Raw genomic sequence first — 15,956 nt, 5'->3', positions numbered from 1 at the left:
TATATACACACACACACACACACACACACACACACACACACACATATATATATATATATATATATATATATATATATATATATATATATAAAATATATATTTACTTGATCTCAACCTATGTAACTGCTGTTACGCTTGCAACGTAATCTGTGATATTTTGATAAAACGAATGTTTCAGCTGTTAGGCAAGCTAAATTACAGACAACCTCCCTTATGTGAACCAGGAGTTAATCCCTTATCTGTTCTGGGGCCCCTTTGATTTATGGTGATGGTTCCTCTTTATGATTATACGCATTACCGAAACAAAGGCTGGGCCAGCAGATAGAGAGAAACGTGTGCATCATTTGGAATTTTACTAAAATAGAGGTGATAAATTCAATTTGGTTTAGGTCAGCAAGGATGTAATTGTAATAGAATAGGTGTTATCAGCATAAACCTATTGCCTGTTAAAGAGAAACAAATCTCCAAAGCTAGCACTTCTGAAGAGCCAATGATAACGTACTATTTTAAATACTGAGTGAGAATGTATGCATAAGATAACATTGAACAGTTTTATACTCTTTATGTTGTAAAATCACTTACTAACTGACTGTACAATGATAAAGAAATTCACTTATGATCTCGCATCCACTGTTGTATCGATAGTTAAGATTCTGCTCAGACATAATTCATGAACTATAGAGTGATCGATGTAATCGATGTGCTTTCTCATTATAGAATGTCATTTCAATCAAGCAAAAGCTCCAAGGAATTCTTGTCCAGTGGGCTGCAAACATCAAGGTTCAGTAAGATAATCAAACACTATATTATGTTGTATTTTAGTACCCTTCAACAATATATAATGCAAACAGAAACAGGAGAGTACATGGAAGTATATTTTATGTGACATCCACATTTTTAATTTGCATATTTTGTAATGCATCCCTACAGAAATGAGTGAACAAAACAAGCAAAAATGGAAAAAAAAATTCAATATGAATAGAAAAAAATTAAAATAAATAAAAACCACGAAGAAAAAAAAATTGCTAAAGGGAAGAAGGGGTGGAAGAATCTAATAATGGCTGACTAAAATAAATTACAGGTTAATAGGTACAATTTTTCTATTAAAAAAACAAAAACTTTTATTTTTTCCAATAATAAAATTTAGACCAATGAAAAACAATACAACAAATAGGTATACCAGTAGCACATAGAATAATGTAACTAAATTACTTAACTAAAGTAACTAAATAATAAATTAAAGAGGAAAATGAAAAGTCAGTTTTTCAAGCAAATCTTGAGCACTCCAAATGCAAAAATTATTTTCATAGTCATTTTGTTGGGCAATATATACACCCAATAGACTACATAAACTCAAATATTACTGTCTTGGAGTTGTAATTTGATATGTATTATGACCATAACTTTATTTAGTACCTGCTTCTGATTCAGTATGGATTAACAACACTATTACATGTTTCTCCATATTTTAAAACTTGTATTACTTTTATTAAACTTTTATTACTGTAAAATATCAATACAAATCTATGGAAAGAAAATATATTTTTGAAATATATATTGCTTTAAAAAAATCTGGCAAAAATAAGTTTAAATTTTTTGTTTTTTAAATACTCAACTTAGCCCAAGTTCCATCATCTTCTAAAGGTGCCTATACACCTTGCGACTATTGTTCGATTTCCGAACGAAATCGGGTTTTCGTACCATAATCGGCCAGTTGATGGGACGTGAACAATCATAATTACTATACAACTAGCCAAATTTCGTCTATCGGGCAGGCTAGAAAACCCTTTAAAAAATCAATGGATTAGTGGCGTTTTCATACAAAAAAAATCGCAACATTAACACTGCACGTGTGCAAATGAAAATCTGTTCTGTGGATCGATGAAATTCGGTCAGTTAGCATTGCTAACGAACGATAATTGAAATTCACATTGTTCTGTGCATGATGGGGTAGTCGTGCACAGATTCGAACGACAATTCGATGACGGGATGAAAAAAATCGTACTATAATTGTTAGGTGTATGGGCACCTTAAGAAAGAGATTTTTTAGAGCAAGGAAAATGTTTTATAGTTATTCTTTGTCTTATTTTTAGAATGTTCTGCAGGTCCAAAGCACAAATTATCTCAGGAACTAAACTTGCCAAAGAAATTAAGAAAGAGATCCACAAGGATGTGGAATCCTGGTTGTGCCTCGGCAACCAAAGACCCCATCTCAGTGTAATACTAGTAGGGGACAACCAAGCAAGTCACACCTATGTCAAGAATAAGATCAAAGCTGCAGCTACTGTAGGTAATACCTTTATGAAATGCAATGATTTTCACTTCTGTGGTTGAAATGATGTAAACTGAAATTCGCAACATTTAAACCTGTCAGTTCTCTTTGTCAAACCTTAACTTAAGTTATTATTACCACAATTAAAGACTGTTTGGTACATGGGTTATTTGTGGAACTCCCACTACATTATACATTTTCACATGGGTGTAGACATTGTAGTACATAACTTCCACCCATATGCTAAATAAATGGCTATAATATAAATATACTTTAATTATATATTTGTTCTAGGTCACTAATTACACAGCATTTCTGCTAAAGCATCAGAATAACAGCCAGAGATGATGCTTTTACAAAAGGGATATAGTAATAGCAATCTATATTAATTCCAGGATATTGCTGGGAAACGTATAGTGCGTGCTCCTCAAGCAGATGACTTGTGTCCGAGAGTTGATCTTTCACAGTGGCTGACAGACTCACCCTTAACATAAAATTAACTTAACGCTGCATGGGCGAGCAGGATGGATACTGTAAGATCGCTCCCTCTGTACCACTCATGCGCATGGCCACTATTCCATCTTGCCCTCTGTTTACCCTTAGAAGGTGTATATCACCTTGCTAATTACATAGCTATCAATGTTATGTTTGAAAAGCAAAGAGTTCGCATACAAACCCAGTTTCAAGAAGTTGACAGCTGACGGATTTTTGGAAGCCACAGCCACACTCTAACAGGTCTATTCACAAAAATGCACAGTGCATCCATTTAGAGGAAGCTCAGCCCTGGCAGATTCACAGCAGTAACAGTAAAAAAGGGCCAATATGTCCCACTTAGGTCTAATAAGGCAACCAGGAGAAAGGGGGAGTTGGAGTGCTGTTAGTTGGCCATGCTGACGCCCCCCTCCCAATGAGATGCCACTTGAGGCTACTGGAAAAACTAAAATCTAGAAAAGCAAACTCGTGCCCTTGTACAGAGGGATTATAGAACATAGACATTAGATGATGGGCATTTCCATAACGTGCTCTGGAAATATTCATTATCATAAGGTAATAGGGCACAATAGTAAGACCAGAGTCTCTACACATGTTCAAATTGTGTACTTGTCTTTTCTGTGCCTGAGCTAACAATCTCTGTTTTGTGAATAAAAAAAAACTTTCAATATGTTACCATTTGCAGCTATATTAAGCATCATATAACAGTATGTCCCAAGAACCATGGAAGTAACTAACAGATACCTTATTTAGGTGTGTCTATTTTAAAAAATCCTTCCAGTCTGCTTGTATTCTGTTTTAGTTAGCCTACAATTCTACCAATAATGAATAAATGTACTCCTCTGTCTGCAACATGAAGGAATGTTAAAAGGGATCTGAGTTAGCCCAACAGGAGCTAGGCACTATCTATTTAATGTTTTACATGTGTTTTATTTCTAAATAAAAGAAGAAGAACATTTTTCCACTTTCCAAATGTTTCAATCCTGAGACCATATGTGTTCCTCCATCCATGCTTCCCAAGAGAATTTACATGGAGCACATGCCACCAATGTTTTTATATACACACTATATTGCCAAAAGTATCGGGACGCCTGCCTTTACACGCATCCCAGTCTTAGTCCATAGGGTTTAATATTGAGTTGGCCCACCCTTTCAAGGGTGACCGTGGAATATTGAGTAGCAAGGACATTTCTGGGAACACCTGAATCCAATGATTTGGAGGGGTGTCCCAATACTTTTGGCAATATAGTGTATACTGTATATATATATAGAGCAAGGAGAGATGGACAGGAGAGAGAGAGAGCGAGGAAAGACAGGCAGGATAAACTACCAGGATAGAGAGCTAGTAGAGACAATCAGGAGAGACATTCAGGAGGATGAGCAAGGAGAGACAGCCATGGGAGATACCAAGAAGAGACAATCAGCAGAGAGAGTGGAGAGACAGCAAGGAAAGACAGCGAGGGGAGATAGTGAGGAGAGAGAGCAAGGTGAGACAGCCAGCAGAGAGAAGAGAGACAGCCAGGAGAGAGAGTGAGAAGAGAGTGAGAAGAGACAGCCAGGGAAGGGAGAGGAAAGACAGCCAGGAAAGAAAGGGAATAGACACAGCCATTAGAGAGAGAACAAGGAGAGACAACTAGGAGAGGGAGAGAGAGAGGAGAGACAGCCAGGAGAGAGAGTGAGGAAAGACAGCCAAGAGAAAGAGTGAGGCGAGATAGTGAGCAACACATATGCCTGAAGCAGAACCCCTGTGGCCTTCAAGACTCATCTGCATCCTGTGTTTCAGACACCACCTTGCTCCCCAAGTTCCAGCATCCCTCCGTGCCCCATGCCTCCTCCATGCACTCAAGTTGGAGAACTAGGACCCTGTGGTTGCCCCAGTCCGTCTGACATTGTAACATCTTGTGTCTGGGTTTCAGCTGGCCTGAAACCTGAACACAGCACACAGTAGACTCAAAACCCAGGCTATCCGGGTAAGTGCCACACAGGTGGCAACCCTAGCTATGCTCTTGGCTGCTGCAAAAGGTAAGAGTGGAAAAAAAATTCCAGCACAAGGGGCGAAGGGGGTTCTTCACAGTAAGATCAGTTAGGGTCTGGAACTCACTGCCACAGACAGTGATTTCAGCAAAGAATGTGGAATTGTTCAAGAAACTTTTGGACGATTTCTTAAGGGACTGTAATATACAGGGGTACAGGTACTCCTAGAATGAGATCCTAATAGGTTGGACTTGATGGACTAATGTCTTTATTCAACCTCAAATACTAGTTACTATGTAACTATGTAACTATATGTAAGAGCCCCCATCTGTCCCCAGGCCCTGCTGACCTGATGGGGCCCAGTACAGGAGGGCTGGCTTTACCCCCCATATCCGCGGCCCTACCTGCAGACCAAAAGTAACAAGTCCGGTACTTTGAGACCCCTGTTCTAAAGTGAAGGTGGGGCTCTGATCTAAAAGGGCCTACTAATGTGAGAGGGTTTTTGAGGTGTGTGAGAGGGTTTTGCATGGTGTCCCCCCTTAAAAACCATACCAAACCCCCATCTGGGATAAGCATCTGGTATGGATTTTGAAAGGGTGCTGTGACTGAAAAAAGCTTGAGAAACACTGTGTACTGAGAAGAGCTGAGATGCTAGGTAATATAACCAAACATCTGGAAACATTATCCTTCCTTAAGCTGTTGGGTGCTTTAGGCCAACTCCAACTAAAAGTGTCTATTTATTTTTTATAAAGTGAGGAAGGTTTAGCAGGCCAAACGCTGTTACATTTTTTTTGTTCAACTTTTGTTCAATTGTGGGCTGAACGAAAAAAAAACAAAAAAACAGATTCCTCCATCCATGTTACACAGCGTGGATGGCAAGATCTTCTGCTGGGTTATTGCACTCTGACAGCAATGGATGTGTTATTGTCAGAATACCCAAACAGTGATGGCAGCTGATTGGCTGTGGTTACTGTCCTCCTTCAAATTTTCTGACTGGCTCTTTTGATATTTCTTTAAGAACCGGCCAAAATTTGCACAGTGTATGGCCAGCTTTAGAGCTTCTGCCAGTGTTTTATATTTGCTTGTGTCCCAGGTGCACAGATGAAAAGAAAAACTTGCACTTTCATAAAAAATGAGAAAGTTGGAATCGAAGTTTGAAGCACTGTCATTGGTTTATTTATTACATTCTTTTTTTTTATAGGAAGCTTTATGCAGAACGCAGGCACCCCTAACAGAAGCTTTAAAGGGCCCCTGTTCCCAGACTATGGACATTAAAGTAGTTAAACATTCTTAGCAAGTAGTAAAGGAGTCTTACTGATCTTACAGGCATTATGAAGAAATTCATCTTCAAATTTCACAACACTGCTTTTCTATTTTCGTATTTTCTATGGTATCAGAAACTTGGCGGCCTGTTGTTCTTCTAATTTAGGCAAACAGCAGGTGCTTTAAGCATTAACTGCAGAGTCTCTGTTGTGATCTTTGAGGATGAATTCCTCCACAATGTCTGCTTGTTAAGAATAAGTAAATGTGTTGTATCCATAGTCTGGGAGTATGGTAATATGATTAAAATCGAGGGCTCCTATTTGCCATTTCTTGCAAAAAAAAAAAAAGCCCTGCATAAAAATTAAATCTCTTTAATCTTTTTGTGCTATTTAGAATATTGTTTAAATGTAATGTGTCTATTTTCAGGAATTTCCAGTGAAGTGTTACTTAGACCCAGCAATATTACTCAGGAAGAATTACTGGATATCATAAGCAAATTAAACCGTGATTCTAGTGTTAGTGGCCTGCTACTACAATTACCTTTACCAGGTAAGCAAAACTGATCATCCAACATGACTTCTGCTGAATGATTCTATAGTTTTGTTCACAAGACTTCAAGTAAATAAATGTAATTTCCTGATTTCTTACAAGAAGTACAGCTTTACGCTTCTATGTGAAAAGAAAGCAAGTGAAATGGAGGGGTTATGGACATGGGAATGTGGGGGAATGACATGGGGACTCTGTCCTTTGTTATCTATCAGAAAAGAAGTAGGCAGGGATAAAACCACATGCTTAGGATTTTAGAGTTCAAAAAGACACTGCATTGTCAGTTAAAACAGGAAGGTAGGAGCCTATTATATTTCTGATACATCAACAGGTTTTTTTCTGTACTTGTGCATGATTAAAGGCATAAAACATGGGGAAATGTTCATGTATTGTACTAAATATGTTTTTGTTTTACATGACATGCTTTAAATCCTGCTAAAAAAAAAAAATTTTTTTTGCAATATTAACATTCTACCTGTCCCTGCCCTCTGCAAAAACTTAACTAGGTCCACTATAAAACTAATAGTATGAATGGTGTTGAGACAGGCCGTCTCTATAAAAATCAAAATCAAAATTTGAACAAATGGGGAACTTACTTGTAGCCCACAGGGTCCGGACGCAGAGCGGCCCCGATGGAGGATCTGGCAGTTCTAGGAGTGGTGTGTAGTTCTGTAAGTAGTGGCCAGCAGATGCGATTCTGGTAGGGAGAGAGGGGAGAAGTAAAGAAGTAAGTAAGCGGGACGGGTCCTATGATCTGGACGTGGCTGCTGCAAGCTGTAGTGTCAGGCGTGCTGGTGAGGCTGGGGGTCAGAGTGGAGCCGTGGACGAATCTGGACCGAGGGGATATGTGTACCAGAGGACTGGTGGTGGGGCTGAGGGAGTAGTCGGGCGCTTGTCGAAGGCTGTGTGATTAGTGCGCCTCCCGTCTATGCAGCAGTGGTATTGGAGGTGATGGAGTTGGAGCAATTAGCAGCCGGAAAAGGAAGAGGAAGTGAATACAGGATCCTCTTAGGGGACAGGAGCTCATTAGGACGATCTATTTAATACTCATAGTGTCCAGCTGCAGGTAACAGCGTAGTTTAAATATTTTTGACATATGATCTGTTTACACAAGTTTTGTCTAATTTGCATATAGAATGGTGGGGCAATGGCTTGGTGAGTGCATCCGCAGTAATTTCTTCTTTTGCTGCCTTTCTCCATTTATTGGCTTCGCATTTTGGTAATTTTTTTTTGGTAATTTTTTTAATGTCTTCCCACGACGTTGGTTCAAGTATGCTATGTGTCTTAGCAGTATATGACAGCTTGCAGGGTGGTAATCGGTTGCCCAAATGGATCTTCTAATTTCAGGTTGTTCAGCAAAATCTAACATAAAATTTGACCTATCCATTGTGAGTTCCTTCTCTTGTTCGGGCTCCTGTGTGGCTTCACTTTGCTCAATTTCCTTTGCTGGTTTACTGGGCGAATTTACTTCACAACATTGTTTCTGGTGATGGGTTCTCACTGAAGTAAACACTGTGACTTATTGTCACTTTGTCAGTCTTTGGGTTTAGGATTCTATATCCCTTACTTTGATCACTATAGCCCACCGGAATACCTTCCAAGGCTGTGTTCTCCAACTTGGATCACTTCTCCTTTGGAATATAGGAGTAAGCTTTACATTCAAACACTCTGATCTGCCCTAGGCTAGTCTTCGATCCATGCCACATTTCAAATGGGGTGCTTTTAATGGCTTTTAATGGTAGTCTGTTCTGTAGGTATGTTGCAGTCGTGACTGCTTCTTCCCAGTACTTCTTAGGTAGTTTGGCATCTGACAGCATGCATCTGGCCCTTTCTATAAGAGTGCGATTTTTCTGTTCTGCTACACCATTTTGTTCAGGAGAGTATGGTGTGTTTGTCTGGTGTACTATACCTTGTTCCTTCAGATATGATTCCACTTCCTTACTGATGTATTCCCCTCCATTGTTGGCGAGTTTAATTCCTGGTTTCCGTTGGAATTTGTTACTGGACATGGCTACAAACTCTTGATGTAATTCTTTTCCTGTCAATACACCATGCATTTGGTATACTGCTCTGAGTCACTTTAAAGGTAGTGCTCCATGATGTGCCTGCAGTTTCCTTTGTAGCTGCCTTAGCTCTTTCTCTTGTAGGTGCCTTTCGCTTTCGCTGCTCAGCTTTACAGATTGAACAGTCCTTTTTCAGGTGACCAGTCTTTTTACAGCGCAAACACACTCTGCTTTCTTTGTTTTGCTTTGCGCTCTCATGCACCTTAAGGGCTTTCTCGTTTTCGTCATTGTGCATATTTCCTTTGCATAGCAGTAATGCCACCGCGTGGTTATCTTTAATTTCTTCTCCAATTGCACGGCCACGTACTGTTCTATTATTTCCAGCATGGCATTCACATGCTAATGCATTTCCTGGCCTTTTTCTAGCCTCATCTTATATAGCTTGTGTAAACGCTTTATTCTATACTCTAAGCTATACTTTATAGTTTAATGTTTAGGTTTGAACACTCATGCAGTTTTTGCAATGCAGCCCACATACCTTTAGCTGTATTTGTTTTTCTTATGTGGATGAGCTTGTCATCTTCCACAAGCAGACTTATAATTGCTTTTCCTTGCCTGTTCTTCTTGTCCTGTTCCTCCTCGAGTCCATTAGTGGGTCTATCTGTACTCAGTACTTGCCACAAGTCATCTTTGCTTAGCCACATTTTAAGCTTGAACTGCCATAGCTGATAGTTGCTATTGTTGAGCTTTGCGATTGCAAACCATATCTGAACTGCTTGCCATCTTTTAGTAGCTTGGATGCGGCTCTGGTTGACTTGCTGTGTACTGTTTACTGCCTGGGCCCATAACCTGTTGGTTATGTGTTTAGATGAAGCACTGAGATCTTGAGGAATGCTGAATTAGGATTGACTTGCTTATAAGGACATTACATCAGAATACAGCATTATACAGCATACACAGAGAACTTCATGTATATATCAAAGATAAGCATGAACATACAGACTAACATAGACTAGCATTGTACTACAGCGCTATCTACAGCTCAACAATGTTAATGTATTTGAATGTTGCTTGTGAGTATTTTAATTCCCCTAACATTGCATTATGTTAGGGGTGGATAAGGATCCACGACCTAGAAGTGATTAGTAATTCAATAAACTGTGCTGCTGACAATTAACAGATTAAAAAAAAATGCAATTTGGGGTATTGGCTGGCAAACTGCGTATCTATTCTAAATATAAATTCAGAGTGTATGGACTGTATTTAACTGTCAAATATATATTGTTAGCCACTAGATGGTGCCATCAGTTAACATAAAGAAAACTAAAAAACAAGTCAAATGAATGTCCTTTATTTTTTTTTAACCAGATATTCTTTAGTGATATTTTAACTAGTTACAAAAGATATACCATAGCAAAAAAAAAACGTATCCTAACAGGTGCTTAAATCTAATGATCCTTGGCCACCTTCCAAGAATGTACAGCATTGAACGACGCTGGTAAATACAGTTATCTGTTATTCTAAAGGGATATGTTTATATTTATATATATGTTTATGTGGAATGGGGAACAAGGAACAATATGTTAAGCTTTTCATTCCCTGTAAACTTTTCATCCAGGAGAGGAATTGTGAGATAGAGACAGAACTCTGTCATCCCTTAACAGATGTTCTTGAACCAGGGCCAGTGCAAGGATTTTTGCCTACACAGGCAAAGGTGCATTTTTGAGACGGGGGGCCTCTTTAAGACTGCTATGATCACACCTCTCTGCGCTCCCTCTCGCTGCAGCTTCACGAAGCGGGCACTCAGAGAGGTGGCTCTGATCGTACCTGTCAGCGCTCCCTCTCTCTCCTCCCGGCTGCTGCAGCTTCAGAGCATAGCCCGCCGATCGCCTATATGTGCTCGTTCCCGGCAAACTTTTTTTTTTGCCCCATCTTGGATCCATCCCGGGACCGGCTCCGAGGGCGTCAGGAGGAGGAGGACGGGAGATCAGCTCCTTGCTGATCTCCGTCCGGGCTGTGAATGCAGAAGTGATGTGTGTTACATCACTTCCGCATTCACCTGTCAGTCATCTGGCTGCTATAGCCAGAGAGAAGAAGCTGATAAAGCAGATCTCTGCTTCATCAGCTTCTTTTGGGGTCCACAGGTGATATTAGGGGTCCTAGAGACCCCTAATGTCTCCATAAAGAGGACCTGTCAGTGTGCCTTTGCTATTATATAGGGGGATTGTTATCCCCCTATATAATAGCAATAACAATAAGTGCAAAAAAATAAATATAAATAAAAAAAATAAAAGTAACACATAAAAAAGTAAAATAAAATAAAAGTCACATATAAAAAAAGGGGAAAAAAACCCCCCAAAATGTTTAACTCCCCCACCCCCACGTTTACGCGCCTATAAACGTAAATACGCGTCCGGTGCCCCAGCGCGCAAAAATTACAATTGCGCTACACATGTTACATATCGCCGCGAACGTCGCAGTGAGAGCAATCATTTTAGGGCCATCAATCACTGATAACACTAAACTGATGAGCGGTAACAGCTTTTAAAGCGTCGCCTATGGCCAATTTTGGGTATTATCGTTTTTTGAGGTTTCGCGCGCGCACGCAATTTTAAGGCTTGACATGTTTAGTGTCTTTTTACCCGACGTGACCCCATCTTTTATATTTTACCAAAAAATTGGGTAATAATAAATGTTTTATCATTTAATATAGGGGAAACTGTTTTTTTTTTTTAAATTTCGGTAATTTTTCCTTAATATAGTAAAAAAATAAAACCCCCAGTGGTGAATAAATACCACCAAAAGAAAGCTCTATCTGTCCCCAAAAAAGGGTATAAAATTCATTTCAGTACAGCGCTGCATGACGGAATAAATGTCAGTCAAAGTACCGCAGCGCTGAATACTGAAAAATGGCCTGGCCAGGAAGGGGGTTTAACACCGCGGATGTCAACTGGTTAAAGAAAAGAAAAAAAAAGTAACAATAAAAAATAACTCCCGCCACGTAATGAAGCCAGCAAAAGAAAAACAATTGGGCAGAGCTAGTGGTGACAACTAGCTCCACCCAACTGTTTCCTATTGGCCGGCACCTGCCAGAGTCTTCTAGCAGGTCCCGGGCCAATGGATAACAACCGGGGCGGAGCCGGCCGTGACGTCACCGCCAGCTCTGCCCAGTTGTTATCGTTTAATCACAGATCGGCGTCCCCAGGTCATTAAGGGATCGCTAATCTGTCAATGGTTCCGCCCAGCTGTTATATGCGTGGAGATCGGTCAGCTTCGGTCAACCTTTCTCCATGCTTCGGCTGTTACTGAGGCTCAGCCGAGCCGAATCATATGTGTTCAGCTCAGCTGACTTCGGCTGCTGTACGGGCTATTGCGACTTAACCGAAGGGCAGAGGCAACCGAAGCGAGCTGAAGGATCAGCCGAAGCTACGGCTGGATCCTTCGGCTCTTTAGTTAATAACCCTCTTAATGTTCCCAATAAAATACAATCGTGGCGACATTACCACACTTTTACTCCATATATTCTTTCTCCTGTCCCTGTTACTGAATGTCCATACCAGAGTACAGACAAAGGATGTTAGAAGAGAGCTGACATTTAAAACCATTTCAGTCACACAGACTGAATCACTTTCAAGAGTCATACCTGGACATTTAAAGGAAGATTCCTCAACCCCAATAAATGCTGCCGTTTAGTGGCAGGGCTATGTCAGGTATGTCATGATGCCCACACGCCATGGCAAGATGTATATTAGCTGTATCTTGGTTGTGAAACCTTGTATACAGTATGATTTGACTTGGCATTCTTTCAAACGACATTTTTGTAATGTTAGTGTGTCATGATTTTGTTATTCTGGGAAAGCAGCTGAGAAGTTTTAAGCACAAAATGTGATGGCTTTTAAAAAATGAGGCGGATGGGGCTTCAAATGTTTGCTGTTATTCTGTTGCAGAGTACAAACACATACTATAACATACATGTGCGATCAGAGGCGGCTCTAGACTTTGTGAGGCCCTAGGCGAAAATCAAACCTGAGGCCCCCGATCTACACCCATAGTGAAAGAAAATGCAAACAATAATTAAAAATGAACTGTATAAATTGCACAGTTTAAGACAAGTGTTTAATCCCAGCAGCCAGGAATTTACAGGTCCTAAAGCTAGAATTTTATTTTTGTCTCTTATCTAATTCTACAAATAACTATATGCAAAACCCTGACCCTAAGGAAGTAATACACAGAATGCAGAGGTCACTAGTACGTAACACACAGAGTGTAGAGGTCAGAAGAAACGCAGATTGCAGAGGTCAGCAATAAGTAACGCACAGAGCGCAGATGTCAGAAGGAATGCACAGAGCACAGAGGCCAGAAGTAGGGAATGCACAGATGTCAGAAGTAGGAACACAGTGCGCAGAGATCAGAATTAAGGAACGCACAAAGCGCAGAGGTCTGATATAAAGAGCACACAGGTCTGATATAAAGAGCGCACAGAGGTCACAATTAAGGAACGCACCGAGTGCAGAGGTCAGAAGGAACGCACCGAGTGCAGAGGTCAGAATTAAGGAACGCATAGAGCGCAGAGGCCAGAAGTAGGGAATACACAGAGGTCAGAAGTTGGAACGTACAGAGCGCAGAGTTCAGAATAAAAAAATGCACAAAGCGCAGAGGTCCAATATAAAGAACACACAGAGGTCACAATTAAGGAACGCACAGAGCGCAGTGGTCAGAAGGAACACACCAAGTGCAGAGGTCAAAAGTAAGGAACGCACAAAGCGCAGAAGTAAGGAACACACAGAGTGCAGAAGGAACGCACAGAGGGCAGAAGCAAGTAACGCACAGAGCGCAGAAGGAACGCAAAGAGCGCAGAAGGAACGCACAAAGCGCAGAAGTAAGGAACGCACAGAGCGCAGAAGGAACACACAGAGGTCAGAATTAAAGAACGCACACAGCGCAGAGGTCAGAAGTAAGGAACGCACAAAGCACAGAGGTCAGAAGTAAGGAACACTCAGAGAGCAGAAGGAACGCACAGAGCACAGAAGTAAGGAAAGCACGCAGCGCAGAAGGAAGGCACAGAGCGCAGATGTAAGGAACGCACACAGTGCAGAATGAACGCACAGAGGTCAGAATTAAGGAACGCACAGAGCGCAGAGGTCAGAATTAGGGAACGCACAGAGGTCAGAATTAGGGAACGCACAGTGCACAGAGGTCAGAATTAGGGAACGCACAGTGCACAGAGGTCAGAATTAGGGAACGCACAGTGCGCAGAGGTCAGAATTAGGGAACGCACAGAGCACAGAAGGAATGCACAGAGCGCAGAAGGAACGCACAGAGCGCAGAAGGAGCGCACAGAGCGCAGAAGGAATGCACAAAGCGCAGAAGGAACGAACACACAGAGCGCAGAAGGAAAGCACAGAGCGCAGAGGGAACGCAGAGTGCAGAGATCAGATTTAGGGAATGCACAGTATGGGGCTCACGGGTATTGGGCAACTGGATCTTGTACATAGAGAATCTTTAGCAGCCGTAAACAATAACATGATTTAAGTATTTGAAAAAACGAATATGATAGTTTGTTTTTTCAGCATGCACCCTATGTTAACACAGGGATGCTTCACTGACCTGAGCTCCTGGTCCAGCGTGACACTCTCCAGACTTTATTCACCCTCCGGTATTAGTTCCTCCATGCCCTCCAATTCTGATGCCACCGCTGATTGCTGCAGGGACAGCGGCAGGAGCGGGGCCTCTACCTGTCCACGCCATCCCCCAGCGTGCTCTCTCTGCAGGGAAAGAAGAAGCAAGTGGCAGAATGCCAGGACTCCTCGTAGTTCCGCCAGGAGGAGGCCGCCGGTCCTCGGGTCAGTCCGTCCCTGGGCAGTGGAAGGGAGCAGCAAGTTCCTCGGGAGGGAGAATGGAGCGCCGGCAGCCTTCGTGCACCCCACTTTTCCCCCCTCCCCTTCCTAGATCTGCCTGCTGTCGGGTGTGGTGAAGCTGCACAGGCGAGTTAGGCAGCCGCGAGGCCCTCGTGAGCTCGAGGCCTTCGGCGACCGCCTAACTCGCCTAATTAGAGAGCCGCCTCTGCGTGCGATAATACAAGTGTAGCTCTCACCCCGAAGGAGCCGCTGAATGAACTTGGGTTCCCCTACCTGTTTCTGCCAGCCACTGACCCGTTTCTCAGATCTAGCAACAACGACACTCCGGAACAGAACAGGCTCAAGTCATATGGTCTTTTTAGTATTTATTTGCACAGGATCAAACAGGAGAGAGGGTTTGGGATTGTAGGGTAATACTTCAGAGGATTCTGTATTCTCCTGTAGCAACGGATTCAGTAATACAGTGGTCTTGTCAGAGCGACCACCAATGTAAAATAGCACAGCGAACAGCCAGGATAGTCCAGGACCTTGAGAGAGAGAGAGAGAAAACTATCTCTGGAGGGATCTCGTACAGGGTTCCAGACGGTAGCTCTCACCAGCTTCTCTGCGACACTCCTCGATAAGTAGATTCCACCTCCAGCCCATCTTCTATCAGGTCTCCTTTCAGCAGCATCTGAAGTCCTTAGGCCCTCAATAACTTCCACGTGCTGAGGTACATACCAGGCATCTGCAGTATCTCAGGCCTCTAGACCCCCAGCACCTGCCACATGCTGAGTCCCAGGCCAGGCATCTCTATCACACAGGCCTCCTCCTATGGAGGGCCCCTGGGGCGGAGAGAGTTCTGGAAGGTGTCCCCAAACTTTTTATCACCTGCCTCCAACCATACCCCTGAGTCATCCTGCTCAGGGATTGGTTAGGGTCAAGTGCACAGTCACAGTCTGAGGATGGATCCTCCCTCACTGTATGCTGGGTCCCCAACCCAGCAACAGGAGAAGCAATCAATCCAGCAAACTCAGGGACACCTGTAAAACCCAGAACTCAGAACAAAACAGCATCTAGACTGATTACAGTCCAGATATTCACTAAATTCGATAGCAACATACTAGAGGGCGCTACACAAGATAGAGAATAGTATGGGTATTTCTTCCCTGTAATGAGTTAGCTGCGCACTTTAAACCAAATAAAACCAATGGAATCACAAGCTTTTGCTGCAAGCAGGTCTTCAAGTGTCCATCAGAAGCATTATAGTGTTAGCGTACTTTGTACACTAGGACCCAAAAATCCTTTCGCTACAGTGACAGTCCCAATTTATTTTTCTAAACCAGTACAGCTGTCATCAGTAACATAACTGACTACTTAATGTGGACACAGACTGTTTGCATGACAAAGTACCAAAAATGGCTGCTGTAAGGAGGTGGCTCAATGACATAGGTGATATCATTAAAGTAATGCTCTTCAGACTGTGGCATACCTTTAGCAGGAGCTTCCTGTAGCTATGTACTGTATACGTAGACAGGGCCGAAGCTAAGGGGGTGCTGGGGGAGCATG

The 15,956-nt window shown here is 42.0% G+C and overlaps 1 protein-coding gene across 1 annotated transcript in view; it reads left to right on the top strand.

Annotated features, from left to right (window-relative positions):
• Window positions 1-729: 729 nt before the first annotated feature.
• Window positions 730-15,956, top strand: part of MTHFD2L (methylenetetrahydrofolate dehydrogenase (NADP+ dependent) 2-like) — a 60,691-nt gene continuing 45,464 nt past the window's right edge. The window contains exons 1-3 of the mRNA XM_018553293.1: window positions 730-780; window positions 2,094-2,290; window positions 6,428-6,550. Coding sequence (XP_018408795.1) covers window positions 2,095-2,290; window positions 6,428-6,550 — 319 coding nt within the window. The 5' untranslated portion in view covers window positions 730-780; window position 2,094. The remainder of the gene's footprint in view (window positions 781-2,093; window positions 2,291-6,427; window positions 6,551-15,956) is intronic.

The sequence above is a fragment of the Nanorana parkeri genome, unplaced genomic scaffold, assembly GCF_000935625.1.
Source record: "Nanorana parkeri isolate BGI_ZX_2015 unplaced genomic scaffold, ASM93562v1 scaffold115, whole genome shotgun sequence".
Taxonomy (NCBI): domain Eukaryota; kingdom Metazoa; phylum Chordata; class Amphibia; order Anura; family Dicroglossidae; genus Nanorana; species Nanorana parkeri.
Note: the sequence above shows the minus strand (reverse complement) of the source record. Positions and strands in the feature narration are given on the sequence as shown.